The sequence below is a fragment of the Choloepus didactylus genome, chromosome 16 (genome assembly GCF_015220235.1).
Source record: "Choloepus didactylus isolate mChoDid1 chromosome 16, mChoDid1.pri, whole genome shotgun sequence".
NCBI classification, from domain to species: Eukaryota; Metazoa; Chordata; class Mammalia; order Pilosa; family Megalonychidae; genus Choloepus; species Choloepus didactylus.
Genome location: NC_051322.1, coordinates 22,199,728 through 22,213,393, shown reverse-complemented (window position 1 = coordinate 22,213,393; position 13,666 = coordinate 22,199,728). Strand labels below are relative to the sequence as shown.

At 40.0% G+C, this 13,666-nt stretch overlaps 1 protein-coding gene across 13 annotated transcripts in view; it reads left to right on the top strand.

The window, feature by feature from the left end:
* Positions 1 to 13,666, top strand: part of NEDD4L (NEDD4 like E3 ubiquitin protein ligase) — a 378,998-nt gene that overhangs the window by 218,444 nt on the left and 146,888 nt on the right. For 12 of the 13 annotated variants that reach the window (XM_037805612.1, XM_037805607.1, XM_037805613.1 and 9 more), the window contains 3 exons: positions 1,389 to 1,470; positions 4,024 to 4,062; positions 6,688 to 6,741. In XM_037805612.1, the coding sequence (XP_037661540.1) occupies positions 1,389 to 1,470; positions 4,024 to 4,062; positions 6,688 to 6,741 (175 nt within the window). Of the gene's footprint in view, positions 1 to 1,388; positions 1,471 to 2,308; positions 2,684 to 4,023; positions 4,063 to 6,687; positions 6,742 to 13,666 lie in introns of those variants that run through there. The other variant, XM_037805614.1, reaches the window with a different exon arrangement.

Sequence of the window (13,666 nt, the reverse complement as noted above, 5' to 3'; positions counted from 1 at the left end):
CCTCCTGAAATGGGGAAATGCCTTCATCCCCACTCAGCTGAGCTAAGTAGTGCCATTCATAACTGTCTATTTAAGACCTTTATTCATCTAGTTCTTTTACTTTCACCCACTCTTTCCCGAAATCACTGGTACTAGTCCCAGCCCCAGCCCAGTCCCTGGTATGAAGTTGGTACCCGGTAAATTGTTGATGTGAATGGTTCTGCTGTAGCAGCCGAAAAGGAGGAGGAACCTAAGAGTTGGATATTGCATTTAGTCCTTGAATTTTATCATGCCTTTCTCTTTCCTTAAAGAATTTCTTGGTATGTTTCTTGTTTGAGGTATCAAGTGAAAACCAATATCCTCTCAAGCATTTTATGGTATTCTATGTGATGTGGTTTTTGGAAATATTGTGGAAGTTTACAAAATAAGGGTTAAAAGTCTTGATATTTCTACTAAAGGATAGTTCTCACATTGTTGTAGAGTTAACATGGTGAATTGATAGAAATAATCAAGCAATAGATAATTAGACAAATGAAAATTGGGGGATTGAATACATGGGAGCCATTTCTATGATTTTCAAGATCTCAAGTGTGAAATGGGAAGAGTTCTCAAGGACCCCAAACTCATAAAGTAGTCGTTTGTCTAAATTTTAGCTCCCCCAATACTAGAGAGTGTGAGTGGATTTCAACTTGCAGCATATGTTCCACATTAAGTAATCTCAATTCTCTTCTTCCTAGAAGTTTTCAGATTCCTAAGAGAGCAATTATTGAAGAGAGTATAATGTTTGCAAGGAACTCTGGGACTTGTAGTCAGAAAACCTGACATTTAGTCTAGAGTTTACTCTGGTCTATAACTTTGGGTAAATCTCTTGATTTTCTGGACTTTAGTTTTCTGGTTTGGGGTTTTTATTTTTTGGGTGTTTTTATCTGTAAGATGGCAGGTGTTGGTTTAGATGATCAATGTCTGTTTTACCTCTACTAAAAGAAAAAAAATTTTTTTAACTTCACAGTACAAATCAGGATGTAAAATAAAGCTTGAACTAAATTTTGGTAGTCTGAACAAATTTTGTATGCTTTTTAATATTTCTTGTAATCTTTTCAGAATCTATGTTTAGAATTTTTTAAAACTAGCAGATTAATTCTTATTGACTTAATTATAAGGAAGATTATCTTTAGGCTGTTTATTTAAGTTAGAATGTGGGTTTCATGACTTGTTTTAAAAAACAAGCATTCTTGGCTCTGGTTGATAGAAACTTTTCTCAGTGTATTTATTTAGTAGGCATGTTAAAAATGCTGTTGTGAAATTTATATATTTACATTGATATTTGTGTTTTCATTAGGTTTGACTACCTTCTTTATATTTTTAAATAAAAAGTATAATCCCATTAAATCTGAAATATTCTTTTACAGCGATCCATACGTGAAGCTTTCATTGTACGTAGCAGATGAAAATAGAGAACTTGCTTTGGTCCAGACAAAAACAATTAAAAAGGTATGTGTCCATCCTTAACTAAGCTTTATTTAAGTCATAATTAATTTAATCCTATTAAATTATAATGTGTTTTGGCTTTGTATAAGTTTATATTTATATTTTAAGTACAAGATGGCAATATTTTTATTTTAAGCAACTTCCCTGGTATTAAATCTAAAAATTCTTCATCGACCAAAAATTTTCAGTTTTACCCTAAGATATTGATTATGGATTTTAGTTAAATGATTATAAAAACAGTATTCTCAAAATAAGTCTTATTACAAATAGCAATTTTTTTTTTTTTTTTTTTTTTTTTTTGCAAGGAATACAGAAAAATGGGACTTTTTTCTTTGGGGATCTTAATTTTCTTAAAGAAGTGTAGAATACTTTAAATAGCTTTTGGTGACTTGGAATGGCTCCTGGAATTGGTAGGCACCAAAGGGAATGGTATAACTTGGGAAAGTATTCCCAAAGGAAGCAAAATACTTGCTTAGCTACAGTATGACAAATACAAGGTATGAATAACAAAGGTATACATTTATGCATATCTTTTATTTTTGCAGGTTTTGCATGCAGGGTTTCATTGGAGATTAGTTTCTATAATTGCTTCTTAATCACCTATCCATGTTTTTGTATAAATTTATAACATATATATTTACCCCATATACGAAGCCTTTGTAGAAGATGCATGATTTCCATTAAAAATATTTTTATGTGTGATTTAGCATGATGTGTATATTACTATTAGTTTTTCCTCAGCACCTTCGGGGAGGGGTTTAGATAGCTTGTCTGATAGGGAGGGGTTTATAGTCAGTTTGTTTGATAAGCATTTCCTGAAGAGCATGATTGCTTTTTAAAAAAGTCTTAAGTCTTCCTGCTGCGGTGCAGACACCTCGGATTCGTGACCCGGTCCTTTTGTGTAGGGAGCAGTCATTGTCATGTGTCCTCCGCTGGCACTGGGACTGGCATTAAGAATCTGTTCTCAAACCAGGAGAGCGTGTTCTGGTTAGTGGGGAGGCTCCCGGGGCGGAGGAGGCCATTGTTCCCGGTGCGGGCGCCGTGGTGTGGCGGCCGCCAGCCCCCTGCCGCGAGCGGAGGGAGAGCCGCGGCCGTGGGACGCTGACATGGCTCTTCTCCAGCCGGGCTGCCTCCTCCCCGCGCCCTGCGCGCGGCAGACGGTGTAGCTCCGGAGCCGGGGCCGCTCTGCCTGGGGCAGCCGACTGCCAGCCTCCGGGTTAGTATTTGCGCGCTATTCTCGGGTCCTCGGAACCGCTCTCGTCTTCGCAGCCGGCCGGTCGGTCTTCCATGCCTCGTGCGGTCTCCGGGTGTGGGTGTCCCGCGGGTCTGTCATCTCCTCCTCCCCTCTGCACTGGCGTGACTGGTCACCCGGGGGCTGCCTGGGCCTACCCATTACCTCCCCTGGCTCCCTGCGCCTTCAGCCCGCATCACCATCCCCTCCTCCCCCATCCATCTCCCAAAGTGGGAAACTCCATTATTTAGGATTTGAATTCAGTGTTGACTTGTGGGTGGAGAAAGTGCGGATTTTTTTAAAATGACAGTTCAGTGTTGTGAGTGCTGTGTTTATTTTTATTTTTATTTTTATGATGCATTGTGTATACGTGTTATACAAATATGTGTGTGTGTGTATGTATATATATCTATCTATCTTTCATTTTCTTCCTCAACTGGTATATTAAAGGAAATAGGTTGATTTTTTTTTTAAATGTAATTCTGATTTTAAAAAAAAAGTCATTTTTGGCAAGGCTGTGATTCTTCCAACTCAAATTTTTATATGTAATTTTTAAGTGATGTGCTTAAAAGCATTATGTATATGCAAGTGCACAAACATACATGTATGTATGTTCATAGTGCAGGCTTCATCTTAATTTTGAAGAATTCCTGGCAGTCTATTTTTAGACCATCTTGATACAAGTATCCTTTCTGTGTTTTTGTGAGATATATTTAAATAGCTACAGAGATGGATGGATAAATGAATGGAGAAAAGGATTGAAAGATAAATAGGTAAATATTTTTTAACTTGGTTGTTTGGGGAAAAAAATAATTCCCTTTTAGTTTGTAACTGACAGTGTTTTTTTTCATGTTGCAAAATCTGATCACAATTATAACTTTATGAAATGTTCTTTCAAATTTCAGTATTTGTCTAAGTAGTGAACACATTCACCCTGCCCCTCATTGGCTTCATTGCTATCCAAAACAGATTTGGATAGAACAGTCATATTGCTGTTAATTTATTTGAAGGATGTTTTCATATTTCTATGATGGTTGCCCTTTGTAGGTCCCTGATGCTTTTCCTTCTGGTGATAGCCTGCAATTTATGACTTCATAGCTATTTATGAATCATCTGTTTCATAAATACACCCTCTACCTGTCTAATTTGGTTTACAGAACAGTCTCAAATAATTGACTAAATGCTTCTTCATTGCCATTTTGAAAATCTCTTAGCTATTTTTTTATCCAGAAAAATGTTTAAGGAAATATGTAGACTATATTGTACTAATAATTATTAATGTTTTGAAGACTATAAAAGGTATTACAAAGTAATTTCTCTTCCAGACGCTGAACCCAAAATGGAATGAAGAATTTTATTTTAGAGTAAGTTTTTCATTTTTTTTGGTAATATTTACTATTGATAACTAGATTGACATATTATTATGACAGCTTCACATTGAGGGAAAGCTGGTGAGAAATTTTACTGTGAAAATCTTTTTAAGAAGAGACAAGGTTAAGTAGCATCCTAATCTGTCCCAAATTTTGAAAACACCCTGAATAGTCACAAAAGTAGAATTTATTTGGGGGGGGGGGGGTGCGATTTAAGGAAGTAAAAAGAAAATTATTTAAATATCATGTTTTCTCTTTTCAACTCAAACTTTCTTTAAACATTAAGATAAATACAATTAAAATAATAGCTTAGTTATTTCTAGGAGACATGAGTTATATGAATTTTATTAGAGATAGAATAAAACAATAAAGGCAGCATGGTTAAAAAGAAGCATAGAAATTACCAATTATGTTCCAATTAGGAAAGAAAACTTTTCTAATTCAAATATTTAGTGTATAGTATAAAATTACTTCTGGAGTTTAAATACCGCTAAATTAGGTAGAATTTCTTCAACCTTTTGTATTTAACATCTAGAACCACTATATGTAGACTTTTGTGAATTAAATCTAAGATTTCTGCTTAGTGAGTTTTTGGGGTTTTTGCTATTTTTGGGGGGTGGGGGTTGGTACTGAAAATTTGGAAATATTAAACTGTTCAGCTAATTAATTGAAAGGATTGCTCTTTAAAATGAAAAGCTCTTTCAAATATCTGTACAGTTATGATATTAAAATTTGCTTTACCTCTAAAAATGCTCCAGAATAGGTCTTCTGATCAGTGCAGATTCCCAGAGAACAGTATTGCTATTCAATCCATTTATGATTGGCCCTGACTTTGTCCTTTCAATAGCAATAGTGTTTTATATGCTCAGACTTGGATTACTCTCACATCTGCTTTCTGTTAGGTTCAGAGCTGAAATATGGCACTGATATTTTAATACTTGATGAAATCCTATGTACAGCCTCTACCAGATGTATTTTAAATTACTTGGTGAAGGACCTAAAAGCTAATGGGGGCAGACAGACGTCATTGGTCCTTAGTTAACTCTCAAATGTAGCTTTCCATTTGTAAAACTCCAAATTACTTAGACTCCTTTTTGTTTAACACTTTGGGCACATTTAGGTAAAAATTTAGTACATCTGAAATTTTTTTTCAGCTAATCTTGGCTATAGAATGTCTTTGTTTTATTCGTTCCACAAATATTTATTGAGGGCCCACTGTGTGCCAGGTCCTGCTCTGGCCTGTGGATGCACTCATTGGCCAGCAGCACCACCTTCACAGAGCTGATAAACAGACGCTGGGCAGTCCGTCCTCCTGCTTGCCCTGTCACTGGGCTAAGGCAGGCCAGGGGACGAGGCACAAACCGTGCTCTCCGTCTGAGTCAGACGTTGCTGCATTCCATTTCCCTCTAGTAAGCAGCCAAGACCTAGTAACAGTACACCTGGGCTGCGTCTCCAGCTCTGCCACTGACAGCCTTAGTGACTTAGAAGAGCTACTTAAGGACTCTATCTCTCTGTTCTTTCATTAAAAAAAAAAAAAAAATCGTGTATGTGACTTATGAGATTTGCTATGGGAATTGGCTCACATGACCACAGGGATTGGCAAGTCCACCTTCCATAGCACAGGCCCCAAGTTGGGGACTCTGGTGTAGGTTTCAGTGACTTCCTCCGGAGAAGCTGGCTGGCTGGAGTGGAGATAGAAACACTTCTTTCTCCTTCATACAGAAGAGACAGTGCTTACTCTGTTGGTAGTTTTTAGAATTTCCGTGGGAGGGTGTAAATGACAACACCTAGGTACCATCCCTCATTCATGTGTGGTTGGTGCTTGGTCAGTGGTTCCTGAGACTAAGTGGTGATGAGGCCATCTTGCTGAAGCTCTGGTGAAAGACAAGGGAGGAACAGAAAGGTGTTGGGCGCCCATGGGGTTGACATTGGTCCCATGTTACTGGAAGTGGGAATGTCTTTTTTTTTTTTTTTTCCTTTGTCTCTCTACCTGGGCTGTCTCTGAAAACAAACAGTCCAGACCTGCGTCAGCTCCTGGTTGCTCTCCCAACTAGCTGTAGGGTCTTGGGCAGGCTGCTTCCCTCCCATGGGCTCAGCTTCTCCTTGCTCTTGGGTGATAGTTTTACATCCTAGTTGGTGAGGATTAAATGAGGTAAGATGCCTTTGATAATTCACAAGGTGATAATGCCTAAGAAGCACCCAGTATGTTTCTGCTACTATTATTATATACTTCATTATTTTTATTGCCATTATTAGGCCTCAGAGATTTCCACAGGCATAGACTTTTATGAGGATGTGGCCTTGGTTCACAGGTGTGGGGATGCCTCTTGCAGAGAAGATTTAGGAACTGTTTAAAGCTCTTTAGAATTACCTTTTCATAGATCGGAACAGTTTAAAGCCTTTCCTTCTGATATGCCTAAATATTAGGGTCAGAATAATATAGAAATCAATAATGGAAAACTTGATTTAGTAGTCATAGGATTCCAGAAGAGTAGATTAATTATTCCCATTACACACAATTGAATTGGGAGCATTTTTAAACATTCTAATTTCTTGTCTCTTATTTCATCCTTTGAATGACTTCTGTTCATCTTTGAATATTGTTTATGTCCTTCATAGGTAAATCCATCTAATCACAGACTCCTGTTTGAAGTATTTGACGAAAACAGACTGGTAAGTGGTTTACTGCTTTTGCATTTTGCTTCAGTTTTTAAATACTGAGTTTTGAGAGTAACACCTTTAAGTCTGTATTTATGTTTCACTTATGAAAGCATATATGTCCAAACAGAAGGTTATTTTTGTTCTACTCTTTGTTTAAAGCTCTTAATTCCAACAAATATTTTTCTGTTACTAGGACAGAAAGTTGTGTTTATCACAGTAAATATTTGTGCAAGTCCCCAGTGTGGTATCAGGCCATATGCTGGTGGTGTAATGTTGGAACTACAGAATGGTACACGGATCTGAAAAGAGGCCATTGGTATCGGTAAACAAACCTTGTGGGGGGTTTTAATTATAGGCCAGAATATAATACTATAACCCATTCAACAGAGATTCTAAGGCCAGTCTCTGGAGAAACAAAAATCTAATTAACGGTATATAGCAAAACCTGACTCTATATTGAGCAGGAAAATTAAACTGTATTTTAAAACATGATACTGTCTCAAGAGAGATTCTTAGAAAGTATCTTTAAAGAACCAAAGATATACCTGAAGCATATAACCGATATAAATTATGAAATTTCAGAAGCAAATTTGGCTTAAGGCAAAATTTTAAGGAAAATTTTGTTTTCTTAACTAACTGGAATGTATACATCAAGTACCCATGAGCCAAGTGTTCGGATGTGAAAATGAATGGCATCGTGTTACATGTAAGTCTTTAAGGTACTCTCAGATGTGGTGTTATAACTTGGTTCCATCCATTATACCCAGGTCTACCGTCCCTGAAACTTGTGTGTGTTCTTTGGTTAGTGGAATGTTCTTTTGAATCCACCTTTCACCAGAATTTAACTGAAACTCCACATTTTTTAGTAGCTTTAGTTTAATGAGATATTTGATGTGGAGAAGGTTTATAAAACAACTTGCTCGGCTCCCTGTTCTTGCCGGTGAGAGGGCTAAGGTCTGGAGCCTTTACGTCACAACCTGGTCAGTGGACACACTGAGGTTGAGCCCTGCTAGTTTCCCATTTCTCAGCCCAGCGGTGGTGAATACCCAGACCTTTCACACTTACTGTGGAACTTGGGAGTGTATTTGATCTTGTGTACGTGATGATATTCTCCAAACTAGACAGACTCTGACTTGCCATTCTGGTATCTTTTCTATTAAGATATATGGATTCTTTGGTGGCTTTGCATTAAATTCAATATCTGGTACCTTGGGTGATATTTAGTAGTACTGAATAACTAAATCATTTTCTGATATGTGTATGATACTGTTTTCTTGTTAAATGGAATAAGAGACTGTGCTGGGGGTCGTTCTTAACAGTCCACCCCTCTAGTTCAGAGAAGACTCTGAATTAGGGCTCAGTAGTACAAAAATAAGTCACTGGAGACATAGATTCCACCATAGACTAGTCTCTTACTCTCCAATTTATTCAGTATAATAGCATTTCTTCACAATGAAGAAAGGGTCACATTTCAGGAAAAATTGCCTCTTTTCAAATATTGAGAAATTCACTGTAAAAAAAAAAATTGTTTCCCATTTCCATTACCTAAAACAATAATTGTTGGTCAGATGACCTTGCCGAGAGTGCTAAACCGTACCAAACCAAAAAGGGCTTTGAATAACAAGCTCTAAGAAATCTTGCATGAGCACAAGCTTTATCTGAAAACTTGTATTTTATAATATTAATACCTACCTCTGCCTTAAGCCATCTGCAGTGTTGTTACTATGCAATGAGTGCTGGTGGGGTGTGTGTGTGTGTCTTTGTTGGCTATTAATCCATTTAAGACAATTTGTGACTGTCCTGGTACTTGGTAGTTTCAGCCTTAAACAAACAAGCTTCCATTTCCCTCCTAAAGGTCATTTTTGCCATTGAAACACATGCCTTTAGCAGTCAAATCTGGATATATGTAAACACGGGGTTAATCCTCCACACCCTTGCTTCCTGAACTGTTGACAAAGTCATGCTTTGCGGATTTTAAAATAAACTTTTTGTCATTCTTTGTAGCTTGCTGTTCTGCCCCTCCTAAATAAGCCTCTTTGTTAAATAAGCCATGTTTCTGGATCATGGAAAATAGTAAGTTTAAAACACAGAATGTTTCCAAGTTAACTACAAAGTTGATGATGGTTTTTTTGAATGTCCGTTTTTACTTCTATTTCTTAAGTCCTTTGGGCCCTTTGCAAACATAGCAAGATGCCACGTTGGTTTCCCAGCTGTGGTGATATTCTTACTAGAAGGCAATCAGCTCCAGGCAGCATTTCTTCTGTATGATATTTAATTGAAATTACTGCTAAAGCCACACCCATACTCCTCTTCAGTATCTACCCTCCCTTTTTTGTTCTCTCTCCTAACTGACATATTCCCATATTCTCCAGCTGGGTTTCCTTTTCTCTGGTATTGCTGTTTCTGACCATCTTCTTATAGGTGAGAGACACACATGCACACACACACCTTTTAAATGAAAAATGCCCGTGTAGAAGCAGGAGGGGCCATGCCAACTTGGAGTACTATAAGTCATGCCCCCCTCCTGTTAATGGATCACAGTCTAGTTATTTAGCACTAAAGGGACACAAATTTGGTGGGGTGTGTGAGTGTATTTATAGTACATTTTATTAGTTTGCATTCCATCATGATAATATGGTGATATCATAAATGACAGAGACACATAACATTCGATGCTTGTGAGTTTTCCTGCATCCAACTGATTTGTTTCTTGTCATTATTTGATTTGGTGGGAGACGGGGATGGGGGTGGGAAACCCCGATGTGAGCTCCTGTGTGTAATGCCAGGGCCCTCACATTTGCTGGAGAGAGGCCGGAGAGCCTGAGTGCTCTGCTTAGTGGAGAAAGAAACGTCCTGTGAATGTGATGTGGTTCAGATTTATAGCCGCGTGGCTCAGAGTGTGTTTGCTGCCTGAGTCAGCTGCGAGAGCTCCCTGCTGGGGCCACTCCTTTCTGATGGAAAAGCAGCAGCTGGGAAGGTGCTGTTTCAGGCTCTTGCTGTTAAAAAAAAAAAAAAAAAAAAAATCCGAGCGTGAGGGGGGAAAACTCCACTAAGTCCACAAGCTGGCATTGGAGGGGGAGAAGGCGGTCATGTGGCTCTAGCCACCCTACCCTCTGTCACAGCACCGATGAGAGCTTTTTGCTCTTATCCAATCCTGCCTGGAATGCCGCTGGCCACTTGGGTTATTTCTGCTATCTGTCGCTATTGGTGCTACGGTGCTAACAGTTTGGCAGATGGGACACTTTTCCTTGGAGTTGATGTCTTTGGTTTTTGACTTCTGGCAGTGCTGGGACTGTCGCTGCTGTCCTGCCTCTCCCTCCCTGCCCCCCGTTCACCATGGCCCATCGGCTTCGGTTTCATTTTGGCTCTGGCCGGAGCAACACAGCCCCCGAATCAGAGATCCTAGACCAGGAGAGGGAAGATGACTTTTTCATGGCATTTCACACTCTACCACGGAGGAGCAGCCCTCACCCGTTCTCTCAAAATGGAGGGGAGTATGGTGGTGGTGGCCTGCGAGGAGGAGTGGGGTCGCTCAAGCGGAGCACGTCCATGTTCATCCCTCAGCTGCTGAATAATATGGACGCACGTCCAACCCGGAGCTCGTCCGTCCAGATCTCCCTGCAGCGCAAAGCGGTGAACGGACACACGGACGCCTGTGGGCCGCCGGCCCCGCTCGAGGACGGGCTTCCGTGGACGTGTTCGGACTTCAGGGAGGATTGTACCGCCCCCGTGAGAAGATCTTCGTCTCAGAGCAGCTCCCAAGAAACATCAGAGAGAGAGACACCGGAGAGTTCTCCTCCAAGGGTGTCGAGGGACTTAGGACAACAGGTCAACGGAACCAGTCCTTGTGGCCGCCGGGTGTTGTGTGCTGTTCCTGCAGATCGCCGAGAGGATGCAGAGCCCTCGGCCGCCCTAGGACTGGAAGGCAGTGCAGCTCCCGCAGGGCTGAACGTCGGTGGGGTCAGGATCCAGCACCGTGCTTCCAGCGCAGACATGCACCAGTTGAGGCTGATGCCATTCGGGTCCGAGGGACAGAGCAGCCCGGCCGTGCCTGAGCCCAGGCGCTGGTCCCTGCAGCACGTTCCGGATGCTTCTGGCAGTCCAGGGAAGCGGTGCTTTGTGTTCCAGTTGCAGCAGCCCCAACAAGGTGCCCCAGGCCTGGATGGTGACTGCAACTTTGGTTTCACTGGCACGAAGGGCGATCGGTTGGTGAGGTATCCCCGCATTCGGTTGGAGAGGAGCACCTCGTACCCCACCCAGCCCCGAGCCGAGCGAGCAAGCCCCACGGACGACCGGGGGCATTCCGAGACGCCTCGCGGCAGGATGGCTCCCGAGGGCCACAGGGCAGATTCCGTAGAAAGGACTCCACAAGGTCCAGGGTGCATGTTTAAGATCAGGCAAGATCAAAATGCAGGGCAACAGCACTTCAGAATTCTTGTAACTCGGGGGCCAGAAGAAACTCTCCAGAATCCCGAGGACAATAATGCCAAAAGTCCTGGCTCGACGGTAGCAAGTACCACGGTAAGTTAGCTGTGTGTTTACATGTGCGAGCAGGTCAGAAAGGACTGATTCATAGCCAGAAAGCTTATTCTCTAGTGTAATTAAAATAAACTTCATCCTCAGTTGGGGGAGTTCCCCACTTTGGTCCAGTGTAGCTTAATGGTTGACTGCGTTCCGTGATGGTGATTTGTGGTCCAGTGGTTGGTAGAGATCCATGAACCAGTTAGCCTTTCAGAAAATCTCTTTTGTGTAGACCTTCAAAGTCAAGAGCTCTGTTTTGAAAATCCAAACAAAACACCGTTGTTTTTTTTTTCCTTCCAAATAAAAGAATTTTAAGAATTTATTACTTTCCATTCATCTGCCAAAACACAAATCAGTGCCGCAACATGTTCATGTTGGAAATGCATTTAAAAAGCTGCTTGCTCAGATAGCCTAGGACAACATGTCTTTCACAGATAGATACTTGAGTTTAGTCTCTTAATTAAAGTACTGTACCTAAGGTGTCATTCTTCTTAAAGCCCTTCTTGCTTTTGGGGATGGGGTGCTGGTGTCAGTTTTTCTTACATAATTAATTTTCTTTGCTCTGGTCCCATGAAGTAATACCAAACAAGAGTAGTCGCACTTGTTGGACAGTGAGAAATGTGTTTCTGAAGCAGATGGACTTAAGAACCCAGGCAAAGGCGGAACGGGATGGGGCCTCGTTAATGCCCTGATTGCATGCCTGTGGGATCCAGCTCTGCCCATGCCAGGGATGCTATATTCTATAGAATAGTAAGTGCCCTGTGTCCAGCTGTGGAAACAGACACCCTAGGACAGATTTTGGCCCTTCCTGCTGGCGTGTTCTTGCTCTGTTCTTTTCAGTGAAATGGAGTAACAAAAGACAGCTGCTGATCCAGGCATATGATGACTTTGCAGCTTGTCTAGTTTATCGTGGGATGAAAAGTTAAATCAGGTTTCTTTTACTAGTAGTCCCTGGCCATTGAGTGCTTTCTTAAAGAATCAGCTCTTTATATTTTGAATTGGGTTTTTTCCCCTGAATTTCACATGATTATCGGTGTGAAGATATGGTTATGAAATATCTAGGGGACTTTCTGCTTGGATTTCACTTGTGAATTCTCAGTTTTCAAAGCAGGTGGCTGAGTATTCTAGAATTGTATCTTTTTTTATTGTTTTGTGGTTAGAAATTTTTGCCATTCAAGTAAACATTATTACAGCCCCGTCATTGGTTTTCACTGTTTCAAAGTATAATCATGTGCAATGCAAGTATTAGAGTCTCCTTTTTCCTTCTGTAAGCCCTTTTCTTTTATTATATCTAACCCTTTATTAGGAAATGGCTGAGTGCTTTGTCTTGATCTGAACAAATACCATTTGTTATACAATGGTGCATATTTCAGTAGAATTTTGATACTATGGTAGCTTTTAACTCTCACACCAAGAAAATCTCATCAGGACAGCTGTGGGCTTCATTTGATGGAACTATTCCAGGCTAAACTTGGACCACCTACCACATAGAGATTGATAAACAGAATGCATTTCCTAAAAAGTTTGTAACATTCAACTAAGTAACCAAAAACCTAAATCACTTTGCAGTTCAGATGTTGAGGACAAATTGGTTTATATAATTAAAATCTCATATTGCCTAAAGTTTCTAAAGCAATTAGGAAAAAAGATACAATATACTAAAAATTGTGTACCTTACAGGGGTTATTCTAACTTGCAAGGACCATTGTAGTAGAAAATAAGTTTCTACAAATTTGGAAATTTAAATTCTAGAATAAAGAGCTATTCTTGGAATATTCACTAGCTAATTCTAGTTAATAGTAGTTTTCATTTTCATATAGGTTCGTATTGTTGTACATATAAATTAGTAAATGTTTGGTAAGAAGCTGATTTTCTTGTCAACAAAACCTTTTTCATTTAAAAAAAAAAAAAAGGCCAAAAATCCGGTCACGCAACAACACAGCTCGTAAGTGTTTCATTTGAGCAGGAGTGTTTAACTGTAGGCAGCAGCTGCTGCGGCCTTATTTATCTTAAGAGAAAACATTCTCTTGGGCGTCTACAGTCTGGCTGCCACTGAGCTTTTGTGATGTTTCAAATATCTGCTGGTTTGGTCAGAAGGCTGTTTCATTATTATTTTACATGAAAAATTAACTGAAATTGATTACAGTCTGGTATTAGAATGATGTCTAAATTCTTTTCTTGGTTTGGGAATACCACTCGGATTCCTTTTATAAATGTGCTCGTATTTCACGAGCTATGCCTTAGACCTTATTCCAAGGTTAAATTGTTGAGTACTTTTATCTGTCTGTGCCTCCCAAACATCCAGCAATGACGAAATCTAAAATGCAACATGACTCCAAAATATGTTAACCAGCAAGATTCTTAAAAAAATAATAGGTAACTCCTCAGGATGGTAGTTTTTCCTCAAAGTCAAACA